Source organism: Apteryx rowi, unplaced genomic scaffold (genome assembly GCF_003343035.1).
Source record: "Apteryx rowi isolate R43461 unplaced genomic scaffold, aptRow1 scaffold_146, whole genome shotgun sequence".
NCBI classification, from domain to species: Eukaryota; Metazoa; Chordata; class Aves; order Apterygiformes; family Apterygidae; genus Apteryx; species Apteryx rowi.
Window position 1 is genome coordinate 1449713 of NW_020447708.1, and position 27737 is coordinate 1477449.

General features: G+C 40.2%; 1 protein-coding gene across 2 annotated transcripts in view; it reads right to left on the reverse strand.

Moving 5' to 3' along the window:
* The window catches only part of LOC112962316 (T-cell-specific surface glycoprotein CD28-like), a 29170-nt gene extending 16964 nt beyond the window's left edge, over nt 1–12206 (reverse strand). For both annotated transcript variants that reach the window (XR_003252250.1, XM_026058362.1), the window contains exons 1-2: nt 12092–12206; nt 3441–3809 (exon numbers count right to left, since the gene is read on the reverse strand). Coding sequence is in view for 1 of the 2 variants with exons in the window: in XM_026058362.1 (XP_025914147.1) it covers nt 3441–3809; nt 12092–12182 (460 nt within the window). In the remaining variant the exon portion in view is untranslated. The remainder of the gene's footprint in view (nt 1–3440; nt 3810–12091) is intronic.
* Between the last annotated feature and the right edge of the window lie 15531 nt (nt 12207–27737).

Genomic DNA, 27737 nt, shown 5'->3' on the forward strand with positions numbered 1-27737 from the left:
ACTTCCTTCTTCTGGTTGAGTTTTGCCAGGAGCTCCTTGCTCATCCATGCAGGTCTCCTACCTCCTTTGCTTGACTTCCTACTCATAGGGATGCACYRCTCTTGAGCYTGGAGGAAGTGATGCTTGAATATTAACCAACTCTCTTGAACACTCCTTCCTTCCAGGGCCCTCACCCATGGGACTCCTCCAAGTAGGTCCCTGAAGAGGCCAAAGTTTGCTCTCCTGAAGTCCAGGGTTGCGATCCTACTTGGTGCCTGGCCACCTTCCTAAGTAAACACACTCTGCCCTGTGTCTGAAAGCAGCTGAAACAAAATTCAAGTACTTGGTGCCTCCTGTGAAGCACACCTATCCTTGCCTGTACATCTGTTTAAATATTCCTCTCCCTACTCCTTCTTCCTTTCCAAGCGCTCTGCATAATGTACTCAGGGAAGGGAAGAAGGCTTTCAGAGGTATCTGTTATAACAGCATGTTCTTACTGAGAACAATATCTTGTATCTTTTGTCATTTAGATTGCATTCATACATAGGAATGTCAAGAAGGCTATAATAGGATTATTAGATAATGTCTTAATTGCTTTAGGAAGCTGTTTAGATGGATCTATAAGATCCTGTGCGGCAGTGTTTCTAGTGGTAGTGGTTTTTTTAAATGTCTCACTATGTGATTTGCTAGAAAATATTTACTTGTAAATATAAATGGAAGGAGCTACTTAAACTGCAGGATTCTTGCAAATGTACCAGGAACCTTTTAAATTGTTTCTGAGATATGATGATAAATCTTACTTGATGTCTTTGCCGCTATCTTTCTAAAGAGAGAACTAGTTTTACTTTTAGCAAGAATTTAGAGGACCATATGGTTTCATTACTTCTTACATTGGAATCTGAGATTATAGCTAATCCTGTGCATTTCAAGTTTATGCTTTCGATTCCCACAGTGACCACAAAGCTGCTCCTGAAAGCATTTATCTCCCATCTCTCTCATCGAGAACCCACGTGCTGCTTTTCAAGGTGACATGTAGCTTTTCAGACACAAGAGGAAGTGAAAGAAGAAAGGGAGGATTTGTTCCATTATTAATTGGTGCAAATGAAATGAGACTTTAAAATGCTACGAAGACAACATTTAATCTCCCAAAGTATTACAGAAACAGTGGATCTTACCTGCAGCCCCCTAATCCTGTTAGATAACTCCAGGACCAAGTGTCTGGCACAACAACAAATGCTAAAGGAATGCTTTTGATTTGCTTGAATGTATTAGCAAATAAAATTGAGAGAGATATAAAGCACTGGGAGCATGGCAAGAAAACAGGAATATAAGGCCTCTAGTCTTATTCATAAGGGCTGACACAAATGTTTCCAGTTTAGGCTTGCGCAGTTTCTCCCAAACTCATTAAAACCACTTTTTGACTTTTTGATCTGGGTGTCACCTTGCATGAAAGTGCTTACAGAATTTCTGCTTTCTTTCCGTGTTCTGATATTGTTTCTTTCTCAGCTAAATTAAGAAAAGTATATATCTGGCCTCTGTGATTTGAACACCTTTTCAAGTAGTATGATCCTTTGAGTGCCTCTCTCTGCTTTTCAATGTGTCCTGCAATTCACTGGGCAAGAATGAGGTGGTAAGGTGTGCTGTCACCTTGGGAACCCTGTTTCCTGGGAATTCTGTTTGTGGCAGATTTTTCTGATGAATGTCCTGAGCACCTAATAATTGCTGGGGGGTTATTGGTATTTTTTTTATATATATATATTTTTTTATTTATTTATTTATTTATTTATTTATAAATATATATATATTGATGGATGGATGGATATATCTATATCTCTGTTGCTTCTTCATTCATGAAGCTCAAAGCATTTGCCGAGCTCTCATTGCTGCCTCCCACTTCACAGAGGAAACTGAGGCAGAGAAGAGAATGATTTGCACTCAAGGAGACAGTGGCAGCATAGGAGTTTATATTTGAGTTCCAGTTTTTTCTCTGTCTAGTGAATGGTTTCCATCCTCTCCTTCTCCAGCTGAATGATAGGGCTAGTAGCTCTCTAATGAAGGGAAGCGTGTTGAGGGCATATGAGCAGTTGTTGGCTCTTGCTCACTATTGCAGTAATAGGATCCTTATTGGACTACTTGCTTCCTGTACTGTGTCTTTCTCTCTTTGTACTTCAGAGTTGTAAAGCTTCCAAAAACTGATTTGAAGTAATCCCAAACCATGGAATTGTTAGTGTCCCTTTTAGATGCAAACTATAAAATTTTCCCAGGTATCTAACCCAGAACCAGTGACCTGGACCTGTAAATCACACCTTTACTAATTTTCAAGAACAAGGTCTTTCTCAGAAACTAACTGACCTTTTGAAAATTCAAATGTGACTGAAGATTTCCTATTTCTTTATTTCATCCTGAGAATAAAGATAAAAAGACAGACTTCAAAAATTTATTAATACTTTTTAAGCTGAGTTGAGACCCTGGTTTTTCCCTCACATAAGGAGAAAATACAATGCAAAGAGAATCTTGTTGTCAATAAAATATTGCTGTGTTGCTTAGGACATACGTAAATTTAAAGCAAAACACTTATCAATGCATGAACTAACATAGCTGAGACTGTGACAAATATACAACTTGCCACAATCGCAATGCAGATGACAAACTTAGTGTCTCATGTCTTACAAGAAGCTTGCGATGTGTCTTCTATTCCTAAACAGAAAGTAGCACAACTTTGAAACTGTGTTCCAGTGCGGGCAATCTTGAGCATGCTTGCCTAAAAATATGTCAGCATCTCTCAAGCCACAAGCACAGCCCAGTGGGGTTGGATGAAAATGTTTCATTGTGCCAAATCGGGCCCATAGATCAGGAAGGAGGTGAAAATGCACATCTGTTTTAGGAATGGTATAAAAATCAATGTCTCTGAATAGAAAGTGTACCCACCTTTTCTTCAGAAATCTTCCTTGTTTGAGAGCATCTGGTTAAAGTTTCATAGTAATAAAAAGCACGCATTAGCAGGGCTCAGCACGTTTTTGCAAGCTCTAAACCAATAGCTGTATGTATGCAATGTTGTTGATTGCAGGACGTAAGTCTGGCTAGGAATATAGGATTTCGTTTCCAAGGCATAAACCATTGCTGCTTTGATAAGTGAGTGCCAATGCCAAAATTTCTAGCAGCAGTAGGGTTGTTACCTACTATAAACCTATGACTAGAGGACACTATTGCACCAAAACAGGAGCAACAAATGAGAATGTGGGGAGACTTGGGAATCATTCATGGCCGCGCTCGGTGTCAGCCTACAGATAAACACAGGATTTCAGTATCTGTGGCTACTGTTGCAGGCTTGAAGATTTAAGATTATGGTGAATTTAGCTTGTATTCATTGGCTGCTAAACAACTGTGTTTTCTCTCTTGTGTAAGCAACCCATGTTTTAGCTATTTGGCAGGGAGAAGAGCCTTTAAATGCAAAATCTTACCATATACGTATGTTCCATTGCTGCTTGCTTCCAGGTATGGAGGTGGTATTGGGTGTGCTGCCTGGCACCTGTAGACTTCCTTATCCCTTGGCTGGAGGTTCTTCACTTCCAGGAAGACTATGCCACTCAGAAAATTGCCATCGAACTTGCATTTCCTGTTATCTTTGGAGAAGTTGGCTTTAGTTACAGCTGGTGCCTGCTCAGATGACAAGGTTAATTTCTTCTGGGTGTCGTTTAGGACCTGCATGTGCTGATAGGCTTCAAATTCAGCCTCAGAGAGAGACTTGAAATCAAAAGTACAAGATAGTAGTGCAGACGAGCCATATTTAACATAAGCTGTGCTGGGAGACTGCTTTATGGTGATGTAGTCTGTAGAAATGCAAAGCACGCAGATCACATAAAAGGTCCCTGTTTGATCTTCTTTTCTAGATCTTCAGTTACTGTTTCAATATTAGCACTAGGTTTTCATTTTAGCTTAAAGAATCAATCGCATCTTAGTGTACCTACATAAACTAAGCCTCTAGTATCTAAAAATAGTCTTAAATTAGCATTGATAAAGCACCAGAGCTGGATACTCCAAGTCCTTTTCCATTCTTCATCCAGTGAAGATAGTTTGCATAATCTGCCTTTTTCCAGAGCCAAGCACAGTAGTACACAATGTCATTTGGTCATCTTGCACTAGTACTGACCATTGTGGGCAAAGTGGTGGGTACCTGCTTTGTGCTCATACCTCAGTGGGATGCTACGTGTGTGCAGGTCTCAGTGAGATAACAATTACAAATCACTGCTTAGTTTTGGATTCATGTTAGAGAAATATTAGACAAATATAGCTCCAAGTTAGCATCTTAGTGGGAAATTCCTTTGAATAGTTCTTGCTTTCCTCAAATGGTGAGAGGTATCCCCAGTTTCAAAGCTTTTCAAGGGCTTAGAGGTTTCATCATGAATTATTTTCAGAGTAAATTAATGGTATGACTGGCTTAACACAAAACTGCAAAGTACACTTCTAAATATCCATAACTGAATGAAGCAGTGCTTATGCTACATGAACTGTGAGGTGGTACTTTTTATCAGGAAAATACCCCCTGAAAGTCTGTATGTCTTTGTACTGATAAAGGTCTTGAGTGTTTCTGAAATCACTAAGTTCAGATTCAGCTGTTCAAATGTTATAGCCATAAACTCTCCTACTCCCATTGGTTTCTTGAATAGGGAAAACTCTGCCTTTTCCAAACATTTTTTTAGTGAAAAACAGCAAAAGGTTTCTTCACCAGAAGCTAAGAGACTACAGCACTGTCTGCTTATCTGCTCTCTTGAAGGTGACTGATTCCAGTGTTCTGGGAGAATGTACAAACAAGGAGAGGGATCAAAATTAATCTTTTTGCAAATTTATCTGGCATACTCACTACAATGAATAAAAGGTGATTTTTAGGTTAGGGTTATGTACATTTGGCCTGGCATAGAAAGCAGCTGTCTGCGGAATAGACCTAAGAGCATATTAATCCTTCTGCAGAACAGGTATACTTCAGTTCACCACTTTAATGTTTATGGGCAAAACAAGCACTACTTTTTTATGCAAGAGGCATTGAAGAAGAAGTAGGCAGAGAACAGAAGGAGCATTTCAGGTAACTTATGAAAACTGGCATGGAGACTGAGGTTTAAAAGTAAACTCTCGCTTTTGTGATCAAGATGGTTTTATTTCCTAAAAGGAAATCCAGATTTATTTCTTTCTCCTTTTTTAATCAGTACACTTTGCCAAGAGTTGAACATAATCATTAATGTTAATCTGAAAGCTTTATGGAATAACAAATGTAAACTTTTATCTTATGATATTTAATTACAGATGTCATGCTTCCATTTTTAATTGCTTTTCACTTATTTATAAGGTTCTGCAGATCACTTTAATGGCTTTTGATTTATTTGTCAATTAATTGTTGTTGGTTTGCATGCTCCCTTATTATGTCTGCAAATTACTTTGTAGTGGGTGACTGCGGAGGAGTGCTGCAGAAGGTTCTGCTTCCATTTCTTTTTCTGAAAAACAAGCTGGTGAAATGGAGTCAAGCATCCAGCATAAATTAAAAGCTCGCACATGTGAAATTTGGAAAGCAGTTTGTGACTGTAATTTTAGCTGTTGTAATAGAACTGAATTAATGCCCTAGAAATATTGTACTTGGTATTTGAAGTGTATAGAAGTTGCTTTGCCATCAGGGAATGGCTTGAAATACAGATGCTGTAGACCCAGGTCCAGAACCCCAGATCCTGGACTCTCATGGTTAAATCACAATGTGTTTTAGTCTCAGTATTAGGAAAACAGAAAATGTAAATGGTGTCTTTAAATGGTTTGAGACAATAGCTCAGGTAAACTGCCACCACTTGCCCCAACTCTGAAAGGGCTTCCAAGAAAAGGTATGGCCTGTCATAGGAGCAAGGACACAGTATGCAGTTATGAAGTAGGAAGAAGTCGCCTGTGATGCCACATTGCCTTTTGAACTGTTAAATGAAGTTTTTAATCATTGAAGGGTTGTGTTTGAAGATAGCCAATACTTTATGTTCCAAGAGCTGATAAAAATATTTACTGTGACCCATAAAAATGTAGGGTTTCTCTGATGTTGCAAACAGCCTGCAGAAAAAACGCCACCATTTATTTTCCTAAAAGGTGAGAAAGAATCTGCATCCTATTGATAGTCTGTAAGTCATTTAGTTTGACTCTTTCTGGTGTTTGGCTCCCTGAATTGCACTGCATTAGTCCTATATGCAATAAAAATGCTCTGAACTACACAACAGGAAATAACAAGTGGGAAAGGGCAGCTGTTCAAAACTCTGAAACGTGTATAAAACTGCAAAAATCTTGAAACTCATTAATGTTTTCAGAAATAGCCAGAGGTTCTCCAAGCAGAATTATAATCCACAAACAGTGACCTTGAAGCAGTCACTCTTATCCACATATCAATTTTAATAAACATCAGTTTTCCTTAAGAGGGAGACAGGCCAGCTGATCATTATTAAATAAATTACAAAACCGCTTAGAAGTCTTGTTGTGGCACTTGAAACTATGGGAGGGTTACCAAATTTCAGATTTCTCTTACAAACCTGAAAGTCTGGTAAAGGTAATGAGTTTTGCATAAAACTGGGACAAATGCAGATGTCCAGCTGGGCTTCTGGAAGTCAAATTGTGTCTGATGTTCTGAAATGTAAAATGTATCAATATTGCTGTTGTTTTTATAAAGAAAAGTCCATTTTTCCTACTACAAATAAAAAAAAACCTCTGATTTTAACTCGGGGCTAGAAATGCAGGAAGTACAGACATCCAGCAATATAACATAAAAAACTTGCACAGATTCCCTAAACACTGAAGTGCAGTCTCAGACTAAGTTTGAGCCCATGAAAGGTTGTTGTTGAAAATATACTGCTTTAAGAATGTGAGGCTAACACAGAGATTATCTCTAAGCCAGAGGATCAATTTGCTGTATTTTGCCTGCGTATTAAGACAACACCGAGTGTTTAGGAGAAAGTTAAACATAATTAGTTGCAGACTAATACCTCCCATATCTTATTAAATCAAGGAGAGGAAAAGGAGCAAGCTGGTATGGACTTTGAACATTCCCTGCCTGCAGGAGGGAAGCTGTTCGGTAGGAGAGACTTGCACGTTTCACGTTCCGTGTATGGCATTTTAACGTAAGTGGTTTTGAAAGTATGAGCTAGTAACTGGAAAAGGGGCCTGTCCCACAATTCTGCAAGTACAGTGGATGACTCAGAGCCACGTCAGGAGCCACTCTTCAGATTGTGTGAAAAGGACAGACTGCAGTCCATACATGAAGCAGGTTACCTCCCAAATCCTATAGTTTTAAATATATCAAGGTTTGGTCCGTCTCTTCTGCAGTATCCAGATCTTACAGTACCTATGTATTTATGATGCTCCTATGATACAGAGGGGAGCCAGTACCTCCCTTTTAGAGATAGAAACTGAAATACAGAATAGCTCTTTGCTCATCCCATTGCTAACAAATATTTTTAGAGCCTAAGCTCAGCCCTGCTGTGCCTCACCTGGCATCATGGCAGCATCTCTGAGGATAAGAGAAGGTGGGATTTTGATTTTAGATTTTTCAGGAAATTTTCTGGAAACTTCAGGTTCAGTGAGATGCGAGGGCATGTTTTGAGGATTGCAGTCTTGAACTAGAGCATTAATCAAATGGTATTCAGGTTTCTAAAGATATCAACAAACTGTGTGTTCCTCTACTGCAGTTCCCTGAGGATTTGATGTAATAGATGCACTATGACAGTAGTCAGTCCCATGAAACATGATGACTTCCATCAAATTTAACTAAAGCCTTGTTAATTAAAAATGATAGTAGAGATGCTTCTAACCATCTTCTATGTGAAAGTGTAGTGGTGAAGTTTAAGGAAGTGAGAGATTTGCAGCTGAAGGGACTGAAGCTATGTCTTACCCTTTGCAGGTTATTCTGCTGCTGCCAAGGTGGTCTGGGTGATGGCTGCTTTACCTTAGCTTTTGAGTCTTGCCTGCCATGTCCTGTTGGCCTGCTGCTGGGCCAGAGAAATGCACTGTGACTGCCTAAACCAGCAATCAAGAAATTAGAGTGAACAGGTCAAACCACTGCAAATCCTGGAAGGCTCCACTCTGCTGGGAAAAAAAATGTCGCTCCTGCAGGCAGGCAGGACTAAAGGATTTTTTGGAGGTACAGCCCTCAAAACTGGGCTTAAGGTAGAGCTGTCATATGAACTGCAGAGGAGGTTTTGGGTGGACCTTTTTGTTCTTTGGGAAGCTAAAGGTTGCTTTAAATTGGAGAGGTCTCAGGTGTGGTAAATTATACCCTGCGTGTCTTGGCTTTTCTTTAGCTTATCTCCCTCCCTCTTCATAATTTGTTGGGGTTATGGGAAGGGGAAGAGAGGAGCTGGCTGTATGTGGCTTTAGATCCCATCAGCAGGCTATTTGCTTAGCATAATCTGATCTGTCACCTCTAAGCAAAGCAAATAGACTGTAATTCTTGTATAAGCACCGCTGTCAGCTCCTGAATCTAAACAGATGAGTCGTCCAGCCTCTGTTCAGCTGACTGGGGCTTGAGCTAACATGTTATTGCAGGACACCAGAGCTAAACACTACAGACTCCATTTGAGCAACTCCTAAATAACCTTGGTTATTCTAACCTTGGTAAGTATATCAGACACAGGCCTTCACTGGTCAACACTGAAGGCTAGTGCTTTCACTGGGTCATTGCGTCAATGGATAGAGAGTAGCGGAAGGTACTTATCTCTCTTCATTCTCAGAGAAGAAAACACTGTCTAAATTAGGTGGTATGAAACCCTCTTCTCCACAAAGTAAAATTTTTTAGTTAGTGGAGAAGTTAACTAGTATGAATGCTCCAAAGTATCATCTTGTTGATTGTCTTCTAGAAGCAGCAGGATTTTGAAAAGTTAATTTCCTGGCTAGCGTGTGCTTCTTGGGTGAATGAAAGCCTGCCTGGAACCAAATAGGGTGCATCCTGTTGCATCTCAATGCTTCATTAAATCTTAGGTTTTGTTTCTCCCCTACCAAACCCAAGATACTTCAGACTGCTTCACCAAATAGTTTTGACTTTTCTTCTTACCATCACCAGCAAACTATTTTCATGCCTAGGAAATTAGGAAAGAGAAAATTGGCAGCTGAAGTGACAAGTCATTGCAAAAGAAAAATACAGAAATTTACTGAAACCCTCTTCACGTTTCAGTAAATCAGAAGTTTCAGTTCTCTCTTGCCCAAAAGTTTATGCCACCCCTCACTGAGGGCAGAGGGTCAAAGGAAGAACAAGAGACATAAGGTACTAGTGGAGGGAGATATTCCCTTTGCTAAGGTCATCTTTTCCCAACTCGTCTTGCTGACAGGGTACCTTCAGGGCCTTCTCTCCAACACGTGCTTCTGCACATAGGACTCATGATGGCCACCTCAGTACAGGAGCCTGCCTCTGTGGCAGCTCAATTTGCATGGAGCCAGGCCTCGTCTTTAATGACAGTTCACTCAAGCTACTCCTGGCAGGAAGGAACTTGCAAAGACAACATAGGCTGGGCTGTGTGAGGTTTTTTGGGTATCTCTGCAAAAGCTGCATGAGTGAAGAATCCAATTTCTCTGTCCTCTAATTGCACCTTTACTCTTTCCTGCCTAAAAACTTACTAAGTTATTTCACCCCACAGACTGATGGGTTTCTTTTCTGCACTCCTGCAGAAGCCCAGTAAGAAAAGGAAAGGGTAGAGTGGAAGTGGTAGTGACCCTCAGAGCATGATAAGGGAGGGCAAAGGTATTGGAAAAATTGAGAGACAGCCTGGAACAAATAAATATCTCCTAGTTACTATGCCACCTGCAAAATCACTGAAGACTCCTGTTACCCTGCAGCTAAATGAAGGTACATCCTGGCTCCCTTCCAGGCATAGAAGATCACAGTCAGTGTTTGTGGCCAGCAGAAATGGCTCTGGCAAATAGCTGCTATGTGAAAACACTTCACACCTATAAGGTAGTTGTAATTACACTTTTTGCCTTGCAGTTCAGCTGCAAGAAGTACTTAAGGTTGAAAAACATCCTAGACTGTAGTCGTGGGAGTTGATTTGCTGTTTACGGAAGGAGTCTCATGGGCCTAGAGACAGACTGCTCATTGGGAATGGGCTTACTCCAGCTGGAAGGTACCTAATGCACTAGCCTGGCCACATCAAGGTCCTGCTCTGAGCCCTATGAGCCTGAAAACCTTTTTTCTTGGGGTCACTTACCATTTCTGTCACAACTATACTGGAAAAGTCTAAAGCAGGCTGGACAGCTTCCTGTCCCCTATGGCATTCTGTTCTGTTGTGGTGTGTACCAGAAAAAGAAAGCTATATTTATTTTTGAAACAACAGTGAAATGAACTATATTTGTTAAATTGTGTCCATATAGCTCTGTCAAAGTTGTGTACATATATGAAAACTGTAATAGATGCTCTTAACAAACAAATGGTATAATTTGATTTCTTAAGTAAAGGATCTCTGACATGTTGGTTGTGCAGAGATCAACAAAAAACACAATAAAAATTCAAGTTAAAAACCAGTATCTAGCTACATGTCAAAACAGCTTTCTTTCTGGGATCCTTGTTCTAAAATGTAAAATCCCCAAACTCAAGTTTTAAATATATTCCCTAGTGACAAAAGATGCAATATACAATGTGTTTCAATTTTAAATTACTTTGTTTCCTTGAGTAAATTGTTAGACTTTGCAGCCTGTAATGGTCCTAAAAATGGTATTGCCATAAATATCAGTAGAAGTATTAAGGACAATGGAAAAAGACCTTCATGAAGCAATCCTGAAGGGTTTTGTGCCTTCTGGTAATGATTCAGCAAAGCACTTAGTAGCATATGTTTTGTCTTATGTATGTATATCAAACTCTGCAGGGCTATTTGCATGCTTAAAGTTAAGGACACATTTAAGTCCTCTGTTGGATTTGATTCAGAGCAATCATCACCTGTCAAGATCCTGCTTACCCTGAATCCCGCAGCAGACCGTGCAAGAGGGAAACACTCAAGCCAGACTGCCAAGCACTGCTTTACTAGTCAGAAACTGCCAATGCTTATGCGGCAAGCTACCTACCTACATATAACCACGGTTCAGCACACAATGAGTGTTACTCCTGGGCTATACGTACGTACTTAATGGACAGAGGAACATTTATGTACAAAACAGCACCATGCAACTAACTAGCTAATTCTGCCTTGAATGTTACTAGGATAAAGATTCATTTCAAAGGAAAGCCTTTTAACTACTGAAATCTACCTAGTGTTGGGAACAGGAAGAAATATTCTAAATAATGCATATGTAATCAGATTCAGATCAGAGAGGTTTCAGACCTGTCATTCCCTCATTTCCTGAGAACAGCATTCACAGACCATGTTACCTAAATGCGTATTACACCATCACCCCTCCCCACCTAAATCTTGGTAGATGTTTGCATGTTTGCATGTCACTACCAAGCACTGCATTTCTCTTAAAGAAACCATTCTATCCTATACCCTTGATGAACCTTAATAAATGAATGGTTTGTTCTGGAACTAAACAAATGTGTTTGAATCAGTGAAGTTGTTTCTACAGTTTTTCTTTATTCTTGACTTGCATATGATTCACAGCAAATTACTTCCTTGATTCTAAAATTGGTCTCTTCATCAAAAAGGTGAAAGGTGAAACAGTTTTCAGACAAAACATTTAACAAGTTGGGTTTTTTAATCAACTGCTATACCAGGCTTCTTTCTTTAAAATATTGTTTAGCTTTGGTATTATTTTGACATGATAGACCCAGTGAAAAATTAAAAAGTTATTTAAGCCAGTCTATTATTTTGAAAGTTTAAATATTATTACAGCATTGAACAGGAGCATTCAACTGGCCTAATGACTCCTATTAATAAGTAAACTAACTTCTGACATAAGAATCCTGAAAACCTCCTCTTTCACTGAAGAAAATGTCTGAAAATTCTTAGAGGAGAATAACACCTAAGTTATATTTGCCCTCTGACAGATATTAGTATAAAAAAAATCTAGCAATAGTAATACTTTGGTCTTGATTAGAATCACCATAGTAATGATCAAGTAACTTTCAGGCAGTGCTAGCGGTTAAAGAAATAAATTGGTAAAAAAAGAAATATCAGGACCATACCTTCACCCAGGACATCTAAGCTCTTCCAGCAAGTCTTAATTACAAAATGTAAAGCAATCCAACATGACATGAGAATGCCTTGCTTTAGCATAACTGCCAATGTAGACAAGTTGCACCTCTCAGGCAAATGTGAACTAGAACTTAATATTTTTTTCCTTAACTCTGTCAGTAACACAGTGAGTACACAAACAAGTTTTACAATCACTTAGACAGGGCTTCTCACTGAAGAAAAAAAAAAAAATTGTTAACCATAGGGGAAACTTAAAGCTCGACTGTTCTTACAGAGGCTGTTGGGGGAGGGGAGACACAGGAGGACAGCAATGAACAGCGGCAGAGAAATGAGATAAGCCCATAGATGTAATTACTCTGTAGGTAAATAATTTTAAACCAACCTACAGCCTTAGGGAGATAATGTTTCACTTAGACATTGAATGAGCTAGCTGCATTAGCAAATCCATCTTTCAGCTGGTACAATTTATTCCTGCATGTGGTTGAACTCTCTCATGGCCTTCAGGTAATGAAAACTTCTGATCAAAATTTGTGTTTTTAAAATGTTTACACTGGGGTAATAAACCTCAGTGAGCTGTATCTGATGCTTCCTGGTGTAAGGAAGTATACGAATGATACGAAGGTTACCGTTTTAGTTACTTGTAAACCTCTCTGATTTGATCATGACTCAATAAGCAATTCTGTCTGTCCTTCCTGCTAAAATAAGATTGCATGATCTAGTATATAACCAAATACCATGCTCTGATTGTTTCTTTGGGGGGTTTCTTCAAGGACTCCGCTAGCAGGGCTCCCTCCATTTGTTCCAGGATTTAGCAGTCTAGAAGGGTGACCTGTGGGCAGTGCCCTTTTGAGGGGATCGCTTGCCATGAATACTGTATGTTCCAAAGGAAAATGCTGCGGGAGAAATACACCCCCTACCAGCATGTTAAACTTATGGAAAACTGTCCAGTTTAGGGCATCGCACACAACCTTCAGCAAGCAATAGAAGTTAAGAACTCCAACTGTAAATCAGCTAAACCTCATTAATCCCAGAGGCCACTTATTTCTTGGAAGAGGTTCCCTCTAAAAATAGAAATGCCTGGAATTACAGTAGATTAGTAACAGAAAATGGAGGGTTCACCAAAGGCAAGAGAGACTGTCTTCAATTTCATTAATGCTGTACATTGTCTCTCTTTGACCTCATGGTCTTCCCTGGAGACTGAGTTTTGTAATCCAAGTTGTGAAGGGATAGTAAGTCTTAGCAGGCAAATTTTATTTCATGAACAATGTGTAGAGATGGCTGTTGAAGGGTGCGACTGGTTGAGGGACATTCTACTTCTGTAGCCCAACTCTGAGCTGACTTCAAACTTATGATACCTCTCAGAGACTCTTTGATGATTTAATCCTCTGTGCTTTGGCAATAATTGTAAAACTTGTTAGAGTGAGTCCTGAACCAGGGAATAAAAAGAGTCCAAATAGTCCTGCTTTACTGAGAATATTTTAATATTTGGCTTGTCTATGCTGCAGTGAGCTCAAGCAATTAGCCTGGTGTATAGACTGCCTCAGCGGTACCTGTATGCCCAGGAAGAAAGATGTAGTGTGATAAAGTGTTAAAGTTGTTAGGGAACTCTCTCTAATGTAAAGAGCTGCACACAGCCTTCTGTGACACCAGGCTCTTCCTTCAACCAGTGTTTAAGTATAAAACATAAGCAAAAGTTTAGGTCTGTTCCTGAATGGTCCTGGGAATCTGACGGCTTAGGATCCCGTTCTGCTAAATCTAACAGAACAAAAGCAAAAATATGGGACAGTTCTAAGCCGTGTACCTGCTTGTCCATGATATCTCTTTAGCATGTGCTCCAACCTCATCCTGCATTACTCTTTGTAATAAACTTGAACATGCTTTATTAAAAAGGAAGCATGAGATGTGGAAAAAGCTTGAGAAGCCTTAAATATTGTGCAAATGAACAAATTGTTTTCTGCTGTATTGCTCTCCTTTGCTCTCTCTGAGCTGGACTTTCTTTCTGAGGTCCACACTTTTGAAATGCACTGGCTTTGTGCCCCAAGCATGTCGGGGAAATTTCCATGAGATAACTGTGCCTGCTTTCAAATCACTGGTTTGTGCGTACAGTATATAGCAAGATGGCCCTCATGTAGCACCTGTAAGGGCTGAATGTAACAACCAGCAAGGCTGACTGAAACCCACTTAGCTTTTGTGGTTTGTTGTTTACTACTTAAAGCTTTTCCTTTGTCTCAAAGCACACGGTGGTATACTGTACTATAAGTATAGTACACACGACTAACACTTGGAGTTATTTTGACCTTGGTTATGTAATCAAGGTTATGTAAGGCAATGCAACTCCAAATACAAAGCAGATATTTAAAAGGTTGGGTAGGTGCATGGAGACCAAAGGCACAACTGATATAGGACAAATGCACCCACTGACCATCTAGCAAACTCACCTTAAAATGTGAACTAATGCTTAGCTTGACAAATTGGGGGTGACTCTCAAACAGTTTTAGCTCCTTATTTTCAAGGACATGCTGCTGAATTCTATGCTTGCAAAACAAGCTGAGCACTAAGGAATTTGCTCCAAGTGCTTTAAGAATAACTATTCAGCAGTCTAGCCAGCATCCTCAGTCTGATGCATAAGTTTGCATTTCTCTAAGAAATACTGTGATTGCTTGAAAGAGTTCCTTCTACTTCGTTACAAAATGGAGCTTGACTTGATATTGGAGGCAGACTTTCTCTCTGCACAGAATGCAGTTGTGCTTTTGTCCCCCGAATACCCTGTATCAGTATAACACACACAGATCCTCTGATACCCATTTTAAAAGGAGCCTTTGATCTTTGTCACGGCTGCAATTAAAAACAAATACTGTTATTCAGTTTCCAAAATTTGATTCTACAATAAGCATTCTCCAGAAATAGAGATTCAGCATTAAGCACTATAAAATAGATGACATTCGATTGTAGCTACCTGTGTCAGACTTAAAAGTATGAAAGATGTTAATTAATTGTAATATATTAATTAACTTGCTACTGCAGAAGATTAACAAGAACAAATGCCTTGGAGCCTTCTTCCCTTATATCAGTTCTGCACCTTTATATTTAATCCCTACATCCCCTTCTGACTTGCAGTGGAGTAAAAGGAAAATTGATTCTTTCTCTCCATTTAGTAATGACTAACATTATGACTGAATTTCTGTATTTGTAGAAATCTAATGCCTAAATTACAGATTGCTAACTTTATCAATCAAAAAACCTCTCCTCTTTTAACGGATATAATTGAAGTTAATACTTCCTCTGCAAGTGATTGAAGTAACAAACCAGAAAGCAAACAGTATCTGGTTGCTATTTCAGCTATGTTCTACGTAGCACCATATGATCGGAAGAGACTTCTTCTGACAGTTCCTTCTTTAAGAGTAGGATATGTTTGGTCAGATGGGATTTCCCTGTGTTCCTGGAAACCTCAAAAGCCTTGAAGTAAAGGCCAGGAACTGAGAAAAGCCCTTTCAAGAGGAAAATAATCAGGTATTTGGAAGAGTTAGTTGTGCCTCAAGACACCTTTATACATCTGTACCAGGATGGAGAATAGTTGCTCTGAACTAAGCAAAAAGAAAGAAGAATCTTGTATGCAAATGCAGGCCAGCCGTGACACATGGACCAGTGAAAGAAGAACGTTCAAATCAAATCCGAGGGTAGGTTGTACAAAGCTGTTAGTTTTCCTATTTTTGCAATTGAGCCTTCCTCTTCCCAGAGCAGCCTGCTGCAAAGTGCAGTCTGATGGAGAAGATAGAGCTTTTATTTTGGGATCCTTTCTGTCTTGCCCCCACCACCCCAGCACATTAGGACATCGTGTCTCTTCTGGGCCTCCCCTGTCACATAAATAAGGTCCTGGAAGCCCCAGCTCTGCTTATTCCCTTCCTGCCTTTCCAGAAAGCCAACAAAGGGGTGTTTCCCCACTTTTTTTTTTGGGGGGGGGAGAGGGAAGGGGAGGAAGTTTAGTGGTTAACTGCTACAGTGTGTGCTTTACTGTTTGTTAGTTTTGCTAATTGTATAAATTGTATAAATTAGCAACTAGCTATCTGACAGGAAATTGTGCAAGAATCCAACAGTGCAATGAAGGGGGGGGTTCTCTCTTTTTTTTTTTTTTTTTTCTTTTTTTTTTTAAGAAAGGCAAGCTAAGATCTCTGGATTTTCCTGAACTGCAGTAAGACAGAACTGCAAGAAAGTTTTTCTTTCCTGATCAAAGCGAAAGAAGTCATCTAATCTAAGGGACTGCTGCTTGCTCAGAAAATTCATTACTGAGATCCCACGTAAATCCTGTTAATTAAACCTATGCCATGCCCAAATGGGCTGTCATCTAGTCCCTCTGGAAGGTGAAAGGCTTATTGCTAAATCCTACCTGGGAGCTGCACTTGGAATATGATTACTGCATCCGCTAGTGTTAGCTGGTGATCAAGAAGCAGGCATGCCTCTTGTAATTAGTCGGGAGCACATGTATGCAGTGCAGGAAGCAAGACCCACACTGAGTTTTGGTAAGCCACGTGTGATCTGGATGTGGCCCACAGACCAAACTTCACATTCATAGTACTAGAGTGCAAAGGAGCTGACATCAAAAGCGACCATGCTTTTTGTACCACCAGACCAAAAAGTACGTTTAAGGAAACAAAATGTCAGACAGCACAGAAAGAGCGAACAGCTAATAGGACAGGCATTATCACAACTTCAAATTGTAGCAGAGAGCAGAGCCCCACTTTTTGAAAACTGGACTTGCATGAGCACAATCTGATTCCTTTTGGTGCTGCAATGTGAGAAACATCACTATACTCATGGCTCGGGTTTTTTCAAATGAATAAATATTAAAATCTGTGTCAAAGAAGGAAAGCAACCAAAAGCAAGCCTTGTTTCTTCCACAAATACCTGCAAAAAGAAACAGAAAAAGATTTCTGTGAAAGGAAGCACAAAACATGGAATAGATCAGAAGTAGGTGGAAAACCATAAAAGCTGAAGCAGCAGCTAAAGGAGGTGAAGTAAAAGATATTAGTGATTCAACAGCACTCATCCAAATAAATAGTAAATTTGTACTACTGTGGCACCTCTTACAGACAAACATGGAAAAACACGGACAGAAAAAGAACCACGAACAATAGCTGAGACTCTCGGGGCATGGTAAATAGGCTGGTCTCCAAGAATCTGTTGCCTTTCAGTAACTGCTTGCACTCAGCTAACCCCATCACATAGTAAGCAAAGAAATGAAAAAATGAAATTCAAGTAAAAGCCAGGGTAAAGCCCCAGGGAAAGTTCCAAGTGAAAATGCTGAAAGCTTGTAATGAGTCCTTTGATTTTTTACAAGTTTTACAGAGCTCCAGCAAAGCCTGGGACTGGGAAGAATGTTCTGACAAACTAGAATAAAATGCAGGTTCTCCCCTAGAAAAGAAGAAAAACATTTGAATTAACTTATAGCAAATGTTCAGCTGTGACAAATCTCAGTAACTTGAATCTGAATTATCAGAAAAAAGAGGGAAATATTCAGGACCCACGTTCAGAACACCTGGCATGGGAGTGCTTAATTAGATGGCTAGGACAAATATTAACACTCCTCCACTGACACCTAGGTGGGATTTTTGTGCTGCTATATAAATGATCAAAATTGGTACACAAAGGCTGCTATCTGTGTAAACTTCCAAAGTCTCATTTTGTGTGTAGAAAGCTAACTTGCTACTCATGTAGCTTTTCTGGGGCAGTCCAAGTGCTGTAGTCCAAGTGATTTACAAGCCCAGGTAGATACCTGAGAAGCTCCCCAGAGTAGGAATTTGACTATTTCCCTGTCTCCATGCCTGAGGTACATGATGAGGCATGTGCTCTGGGAGCAGAGCTGCGTAACACCTCAATCCTACAATGTCTGCTAAAAAACGTACATCAGTGATGTAAGAACAAAGCAGTTGCTCACCCCTTCTGAGGGCCATTATGCACCAGTCCTCAGCCCGCAGGTAAGCAATGCTGCTTGCTACTGATGCACTGAGTTTACCTTTGCATGCTTCCTTTAAGATGGCAGCATGCCAGCTGGTAAAATTGGTCTAACTTGAAGAAACTCTGCTTAGCCGGGGTGTTTACCAAAAATTGTCATCTAGTAAGAAAGACCAGGATTAAACTAGCTGATCCAGGATTAATCCTGAGGATCCTGAAAAAGAAACGTATTGTGGCCAGTGCAAGCTCAAAAATGTAGTATAACTTTTTCTGTGATGCAAGTTGCCATGAAATTCCTTCCCCAGATTTTCTAACTACTTTCACTTATTTCCTCAGGAAAGTTACAGCTTAATCAAAACCAAGGTCTACATGCTGGAGTTTTTATACTTTTATCTAGTTAAATGAAGTGTGCTTATACCAGTTTCCATCTATGTAACCAGAGAATGTTTTTCAAGTAATTGCTTAGTAACAAGCTGGAGCAAAGTGGGTGTTTTTTTTCTTTCTTAACAAAATGGAAGCAAATCCCAATGCAAATCTGGAACCGTTTGTGAAATGGAGTTTGCAGCAAGAAAAGGTCATAAGCTGATAATTGATTTTGCTGTGAAATAGAACAACGGTTAAAACATCATTGCTGTTCTCACAGCAAAGTTTTGATATAGCTCAAATAACGAATCTTGGAACAATATAATCTTCTGATATCTTTGAACTGAAACAAAATGTTTTATGTTGTTTTTTTTCAGTCAGGACTGCAGAAGCGAAACAAAATCTGGAGCCTTTATATCAGTGGGTTTGGATCCAAATTTGAACTTTGTGGCAAGGTATATTAGAAATAAGGCTTTCTTTCCTAAAAATATTTCTCTACACAATTTTTATTCCTTATTAATCACTTTTTACACTTTCACCAAGTTGGAAGCTTCATTTGTGAACTGCCTTTGTATGTTCTTTCTGTACCCTAGATAAAATATACTTCCTACCCTGGCAGAGGACAAGCTTGGTTTTTATTATATGTAATGTAGCAACAAGCCAAATGAGAAATTGTGTTCTGGAATACGGAGTGTTAAATTTCAGGCCTAACTCTTAACTTCAATCTGTAAGTAAATGGCATTTAGAAATAAGGTAGACCCTATTGGCAAGTCATTTATTGAAGCTTATTGGTATAATATAGCTGATTAAAAGCAATGAATCTGCAGACTTCCAAGGAGTACAGTGCAAGGTGATAAATGAGAAGCAGAATAATTGAAGTGCCATTTTTTAGTGTAGCTCTGCAACATCAATTTCTCTATTGTAGCCTTTGAACAAAGAGGTGCAGAAAGGGAGCTGAGACTGAAAGAACAGCAACTGTTATTCCACAAACAAGAAATGCTTTTACTTTTGTTTTTTGGACATGGATGGAAAAAAGGTGATATTAATTTTTCAAGATACTAATAGAATGCTTCAAATTGGCTTCTTATTTAATCCAGACTTCTTCTAGGGGGAGGCAGGTCAGAACACAGCCTCATCAACACTGAGAAAAGCACCAGTTATAAACTGATTTATTGCTGTAGCTTGACTCTGTGTCTGTCTTCGTCCATCTGTTTCAGTAAGTCATATAGTAGCTGAATTGCAGATAGGGCCAAGTAGTTTGAGAGGATTTTTGAACTTTGAAACTCTCTCAGGTGTAATCAGAAATTCCACCCTGTGTGGCAGCAGAATTACACAACAACAAAAAAATACTGTTGTTGACCTAAACCATTCATCCGCTGCAAATATGTTTAGCTGTTGGCTGTTTACAGTCAGACCTGAAATGAGCCAGAGCTCCATGCTGCATCAGCACAAACTGGGGCTTGATCATTCTCATCTGGCAACATAGGACCGTAAGTGGCCGTCCCTCTCTTGCCTGTGCCCTGGCGCCAGGTATCTGTAATGCAAGTTTGTGCCAGAGAACTTCCAAGCCCACTTCCAAAGGAAAGGCCACCCAACTGGGTTTTCTCAGGATGGAGACATCTGCTAAAGCTTCTCATTGCTCTGATGATTGTCACTGTAGGAGTCAAAAAACAGGAGGCTGATCTTGGAGGAAGATTTTCAAGGGATATCAGAATTAAATGCAGTGCTCGAAACCTGCTTTGCTGGGCTGTTCTGTCACTGTTGGGGCTCTGCATGTGTGTGCACATATATGTGTGTGTGCGTGCGTGTGTGTGCGTGGTGCCCAAAGTCAGTGAAACTTATCTCTCTGAGCAAGAGGAATGAGAATGGGAACACCAGTTGATATTGTCCTGCTTCTATAATGTCTGTGTGCATATGTGCATATATCACAGTGTCATCTGCCATCAGTTAAGGCCAAGGGGTTTGCTTTCTAAAAACGTTGTTGCTCCTTATGTTGTTTAAAGCTTTTTAAGTTTCCTCTCTTAATTTATTCAAGAATTTACTAATTATATATTGCAGTTGATATGTCTCAGCTTCCCACTGTGATTTGAGACATGAAGTAATAAGAAGGCGATATTTATTTACAGTATTTGTATGGATTGTCCTTACAATGTAAGGGTCTTTGGTCCCTGTTGTAAAGAAACGAGCTATGTGGAGAGATTTGCCTAGGACTTCAAAGGAAATCAACAGTGATCATTATTTCTCCTAGTCCTCTTATCAGCTCGGTTGATGAGTGTACTTAGAAATCACAAACACCAAGTCTTGCAGACACCTCAGGTGTAGCACTGTGAGCTTGAATTAGGCTTCTCCTTGATTTCACAGCAGTGAATCATCTTTGTGCAAACCAGAAACATCTGATTTAAAGCTGGGAAAGATAAACAGATTTGCAGCCACATAGTCAGTGGCAGAACTGGCAATAAAGCTTAGGAATCTTTGTATGTGAATTCAGAGCTTAAACGATTTTGTCATTTTTACTAGGTAAGTTTATTCCTACTGTTGAGTGTTCATCATAATGTTTGTCTATATCTCCTGTTGAAATGTAGTGTGCTATATAAGCCCATATAATGATAATGCATACCACTTTTATAAATACTTGTTACAAATGAGAGAGGATTATATAATGCATTAGTCTTCTGGGTGGATTGGAACAGATTAAGCTTTTCTGTAGAAAACCGTATTCTTCTTTCCCCAAATTCTATAACATTTTTAGAGCTGATGTCCAACTGCAGCCCAAACACACAGAATAAGTATCCAGAAATGCTAAGCCTGATCTTCTGTCTGAATGACAACCATCATTTTGCTTTCCACTGAGGAAAAAATGTTATAGACTTTTAGCAATGTAAATCAAGTGACTAATTACCAGTCTCTCTGATAATATACAAGACCCTTATGATCTTGAACTTGTTTGCAGTTTGTGAATCACTCACTACCTACTTTTATATTAGTATTTCTGTAAGTGGCAATTACAAACACTCAGGTAGACTGGAAAGTTGGTTCCTTTTTTAGTGCTTTTTAAAAGACTTTCCTTTTCTGCTCTGGAAGCAGAAAAAATAATATCTCTACTGATTTAGGGCACTGGATAATATGTTCCTCCACACCTTTAGCAAGATGATGAGGGGCAGTGAATTCACTAACACTGATTGATCACACACATACCCAACAATTGTGAACTGCTAATTAACCCTTTAGTAAGTGTTTATATTTGACACAACAAGCTGGCTATAGATACCACATGCTAAGAGCACAGAGATTCAATGCTAGTCTAGTGAGACCCTAATTAGCTAATTCACTTTATAAGTAAAAAGAAAAGAACATATAAGCATAACAATACCTGGCTGGCTATATTTGCAGTGTCAACTGTGAACAACCTTGAGAGGCTATCTTGCAAAGCATAAGCTTGCGTTGTGACCCAAGAAGTAATTAAGCACTATAAATAAAGCTATTATTACACCTCTGATATATAAAGAACGGGAAGCTAGTCACTTGGCAGCTGTGAATTCTTACCCAATTGGCAATGCAAACACTTTCTTTAACGGGGTTGCTCATTTTAGATTAATCTTCTATAAAGAGTCACAGTGCCATCTAGAGACTGCAGAGAGATTTTGAACAGCTTTCAAATCTGATTTTAGAGGAACAGAGAAGTCTTTGGATAGCATACTTATGTTTAATATACTACTGCTTGAGAACAGTGCTTCACTGAAAGAGTGTTTTCTTTGTTATTATTATTATTGTTACTCGATTTTGAATATGGAGCCATCACTTCCCTTTGTTTTGTGGGTTTTTTAATGTAAAGTGCAAAAATGCAAAGAAGACTTGCAACCAGAGAAAGGATGTGCAAGCAAACCCAACCCCTGAAATATTTTCACACCTGAATTGCAGCGGTTTAAAAACACATTGCAATTGTAGAGGGCCCTGTGCACTTGCAATACGATCCCTTTGAACTCCCAGGCTAATGTAGCTGGCATATGCTTTCCCCTGCTGTATGCATNGGGGGGGGGGAGGCTCAGACAGGAAGTGACTTGATTTTCTAGCCTTCTCAGTAAGAGTTATATCAGGAAACATGTCTGCTTGGTGTTGGCCAACATGCTGTTTTCAGGCACGTCGCTTCATAGCTATTCCAAGGAAGCGAATGCTGGAGGCAGACAGCAGAGCCAGGGACTGGGGGCCAATACTCCTGCTCCTTAATCTGCAGGAACAAATGCTTGGCAAAAGCCACTTGCCAGACAGATCGAGACAAACAATCTGGGATGAGCAACGGCGAACAGTAATACTTTTTTTTTTTTTTTAACTCAAGAGATTAATGTCCTGTAATGACAAGAAACTAATCTGACTTTGTTGAGGCCTGAGAATTGTCCGTTTAAATCATTTTGCCTGCAGCTGTGAAGGGAAGTCAGGACTCAGGCAGCAGCTTCAGGGGCGAGCTGCCAGTCCTGTGCTCTTTGCCCCGCTCAGTCTCTGTAAAGCTATTTCAAACCTGCGATGATAGCCCCCTCCCTCCCCAGTTTGTTACTTAACGCTAGATGTTTGAAGACATACGCATGGTTTTCTTTGGATGCCTTGCAAGTTTGAACTCGTTGGGGTTTTTTTGTTTTTTTTGGTAGAGTGTAAATGGAGATTGGCCAACTCAACAATAACTGTAAAATAGTGTGTGGGTTGCAGAAAAATCCAGGCAGGCAGCACTGGGCCTGTGATGGACCCTGGGTCTCCAGCGGGTGCATCCTGCACCTCTTGCAGAAAGCACTCCTCCCCTGGGGGAGGCGTTGCTGTTGCTCCTGTGAAGAGTGCGGTCAGGGCAGTTAGCTGTCACGGCCTGACCTCGCTGCTCAGTTTTGGTTTAGTGAAAATGTTCCTTTTGTCTTCTCTTTACCTCTTGCTGGCTACCACAGCTGGCCCAGGATTGCTGTCCTGCACAGAGAGCCACAGCCGGGGTCTCCTGGTGACCGCCACGCGCAGGAAGCCTCGATCCCTCCCGAGAGAGCTGGTAGCGCAGCTATGCTGGGGCCATTGGGGGTTTGGGAGCCGAAGGAAGCCCTTGGTAAGGGGCACACCTCTACTCTTCATTCACGCCGTCTCTGTGCAGCCCCGGGGTGCCACCCCCAGGCTGGCCCCAAGCAGCGCCGTGGGGGTGCCCGGCCCCTCTCTCATCTCCCTTCGCAGGACTAGGCTTAGGGTGGCAGGAAGCTCCCATTCCGTCTTCACATGGGTATAGATATAGGTGTTTTGCTTACAGGATACAGGCAGGAGGCCTCTTTGCTTCGTTGTTTTACATCCGCTACCTCGTTGGTGCCTTCTTAGTTTCTATACGTAATTTAGTCATTGTTCAAAATAAACAACTGGAGGAATTCTGTAACATTAAACAGAAATCTGGTATCATTCCCCCTACGAGAGGAATTTCTTGCATGTTTCTGAGTTTTAAAGTTTAACATTTGAGTACTTTCCTAAAGCCATTCAAGCAGCCAAAGTTTACCTGCTGTTTGCCCAGTGTTAAAGGTAATGGTAGTGTACTGTCTGTAACAAGCCGAGCAAGATGTTATTTTATGAAAGATCTTGAGGAAACCTATGGTGCTCCTTTTAGTTTGACAGGGCGATTTGTTGAATCACGTCAATGTGAAAAATCAGCATGACAGGCCTTCCTTATTTTTCAGTAGTCAAGACAATTCCAAGCTAAAACAAAATGCACAGCATGTAGCAAAGAGCTAGGGCTGTGGAGCTGAAGGGTCTAACTGGGCTCTCTTAGAGGTTGTACAAGAAACAAGATCTACTTGATAGCTTGCTGATAGCTCTGTTAAAAATAGCTTTTTAGTTTGAGACTAATGATCTTCAAATTTGCAAGGAGACCTGTATGTAAAAGCTGGTTTTGCTGTTAATCCAGATGGTCCACTTAGCTTTCTTAGCCCTTTCGACTGGATCTCTGGATAGGTTTGAAGTTTGCCGGTTCAGTTTATCAGGTTTTAAAGTTCATATCCAGTTTGCCTGCAGCCTAGATGGGGGAGCTGGGAGCCCAGCAGGGTAAACCGACCAGCAGGGCAGAGCCTTGCTGACCTGCACCCCGTCCTGCAGCCCCCAGTGAGTCGAGCCAGGCCAGGCTGTGGATGGTGGCCAGGGTCCCCATCAGAAATTGCGTAGTAAGGTGGTTGTGCCACTTTTTAATGCAGCACATCTCCATATGTAGGTTATAGCAGTCTTTATGTGTTATATATTCTTATCCTTTTCTCCTCTATAGGAGTTAAGTAAGCTTTATGGATAAACTCCTGGATTTCCAAAGGAAAATGGAAATTTTCATGCTGCTAATTTTCATTCCTGCTTCCATGTTCATAATTCATTTAACCAGTGCAACAGTTATTTTCAGAGGCACCAAGTCAGGGAATCGTTTCACACAGCTTTCATGCTGTGAGATGGAGCATTTGGGTTTGAATATTAATTTCATAGTAGCAACAGTAGCAGCAGGAGGCTTTATCTGCCAAAGGGAGTCAAAATGAATCAGAACTGAGAACTCCATCAGTAAGAGCTGGTGAGTTGTAGCCATGCTGCTGTAGTTTAAGTCCTTTTTTTCTCCTCCACTTTACAAATCAAATGGCAGAAAAAATGACCCTGCCTGTTTCAGTGGTTCAAAACCAAGCATGCTGTAATGCCCGTACTAAATGGTGACTGAGGGATATGTTCAAAAAAAAAAAAAAAAAAAAAGGTGCCCAAAAGAACAAGGGGGCATTAAGTAGCTTGTAGATCTCACAGAGCTGATTTTGGCCAAAGAGGTAAACTAGTTGATCTAGTTTCCTAAACAGTAATCTAATTCTTTGCAAAATAAACAAAAGCTAATAGAATAACAGGTAGGAGTTTGGGAGAATGCTCTTCWCCGAGAAGTGGAGGTGGCTTCCCAGGTAAATAGCATAAAAATACAGTTTTGCAGTTTAGTTCATGGATTATGCTTATATGAAAGTCATAGTTCTAACTCTTCATACTACTCTGTTGCATTACTTCATATATGATCAATGCCCGTTCATACGTCTTTAAATAAGGTATGGTTAAAGTGTCTTTTATATATGTTCCCCTTTATATTATTCTCTTCAGCATTTGATTCTGTTTTAAGGAAAGATTTGGGTTTTGTCCCACTCACCCACCCTTTTTCTCCTGGTTCCCTTCCTTTTTCCCCATCTGTGGCTCACCCTCCACCCTTCCCTTCACCTGTGGCTTACCTTATCCACTGATGTGTTGCATGATTGTAGCTTACTCTTTTAACTCAGCTGTTGCTCTTTCCATGGTTTGTGTCTTTCATTTTTAAGGACTCCTTCCATGATGTCACTTATGGTTCCTTCTGCATCCTCCTCATTACATGTTCCTTTTGCCTATCTCTAAGCTGATCAGATGCATTGTGTGGAATTCTCAATCCCATCCCTTTTACCTGGTGATTTGCTGTTTAAACTGTTCTTTCTAAAGTTTGTAAGAGCTGAGGAGCAATATTCCATCTTCATTCTTCTTAACCTGCCAGACCCTTCCAATATCATAAAGCACACGATTCTTGAAAGCTTTTTGTCCTTTAGTTTCAGTGATTCCATGTCTCCTGGGTTTCTTTTTACTCCTCAGAATACTTCTGTAGCACTTAACTTGAGTGAGTCTCTTCATTGCTTTCTAGCTTTTTTGAGGAATCCTAGCAAATTCTGACTGAGGTTTCTGTTTCTAACTTATTTTAGCTGCAGCCACAAAAGCATCTACAAGTTGTTAACAACTTGCTGACGATCTTCATAATTTAAACTTTTCTGTCTAAACTAAAATGCCTGATGTATTCTCTGGAATATCTGACCATCAATCCAGCCTTCCCTACAGCATTCCTTCCCTCATCTTCTCCATCACAGAGTGCAATAAAACGGACACCAGTGGGGCATCTCTAGGCTCCTATATTCAGACTTCACCTAAATTTTGCTAATTCTTTCTGTCTACCAACTCTGGGGCATGTCCTTTCCTACCCATCTTCACAGATAAGAACCTTTTCTTATCCTAGCTGTCCTTCCACAGTTTTTATCCTCTTTTGTACAAAAGTGCTCTACTTCTTTCACTTTCTACATATCTGCTACTGTTGGAGGTGAGATATATAGATGGTTTAAACCTAGGTGGATAGTTCTTAAGTTTTCTTTGCTTTTGACAAGTGCACTCTTGTTCTTCTGATATGTCCCACAAATTCTACTGTAGAGTCATGCAAACCTAATGTTTAGACCCCTTTCTTTCAGGATGTCTATGACTTTAGTTCTTGCTTTAGATTTAGCTCAGTCCAGCTGACACCCACAAGTAAAAGCCTGTATGGGGATTCATGGCTATTTGCCTTGCTTGAAGATATGCATTCAAGCCAAGGCTCTGTATGAACTTATCTTGTAAGCACAAGCATCAGCACACTAAGACAAGATTTTCTTCCAAAGAGGCAAGCTATAGTTGCCAGGTATGCAGTGGTCTGGTCAGGACAGGGGCAATTTGCTGACTAGGAGAATATAAATAAGAGTAAACAGTACTGTTTCCACTAAGAACCTCAATTTCAGTTCTCAGTGGAAACTGGGAAGGGAGAAGGCAGGACAGGATGTCACTGTTGAAGGATGACAGACCACTAGACAGTCAGACTCTTGTGTTCAGATAGTAAGGCAGAAGCTACAAAAGAGACTTTTATAGTGAAGTTATTTGGGGCAAAATATGTAGCGGGAGTATAGAGACGCGATCAACTGTAAATGTGTTCTGTCACCTCTCACAGTTTTAGTTGCACCTTTCTTAACAGGAAGGCAGTACATTTAGGACACTGTGATGTGAACTGAGTTCTTACTTCATTTCATGAACTGTTTTGTGAGTGATTGAGACCCTTGATTGCAAATGTCTAAGTCAAGAGCTGATTATTCAGTTAACATAAATAAGGACCATCAAGCGGGGGGAGGGAGTTGCTTTTGTGAAAATGAAGCTGGAGACTGTGCTTTCTGGGTCTTGAAGGCTATGTTGTCACACTAGTTTAGATTGCTAAAAATAGGTCTAAGGGTACTTATTACAAAGATCTGAGCTATTTAGGATGGATTGAATGAACTTCAAGGAATCATTTTTCTGGTGGAAATGGGGTTTCACTAAAGTCTAAAACAGGAATTTTGGTGGATTTTTTTACTGCTTAAATCTGTAACACCTGGATGTGTTTCAGGTCAGGCTGATTTGCTTCTCTGCCTTTGCTGCACAGCTGAAGTGCTCCAGTGTAGGCGGGATTCCCCATCCCTCGAGTGTCTGTTCTCCCCTGGCTGGCCTAAGTCTCTCAGGAGGCCCCATGGT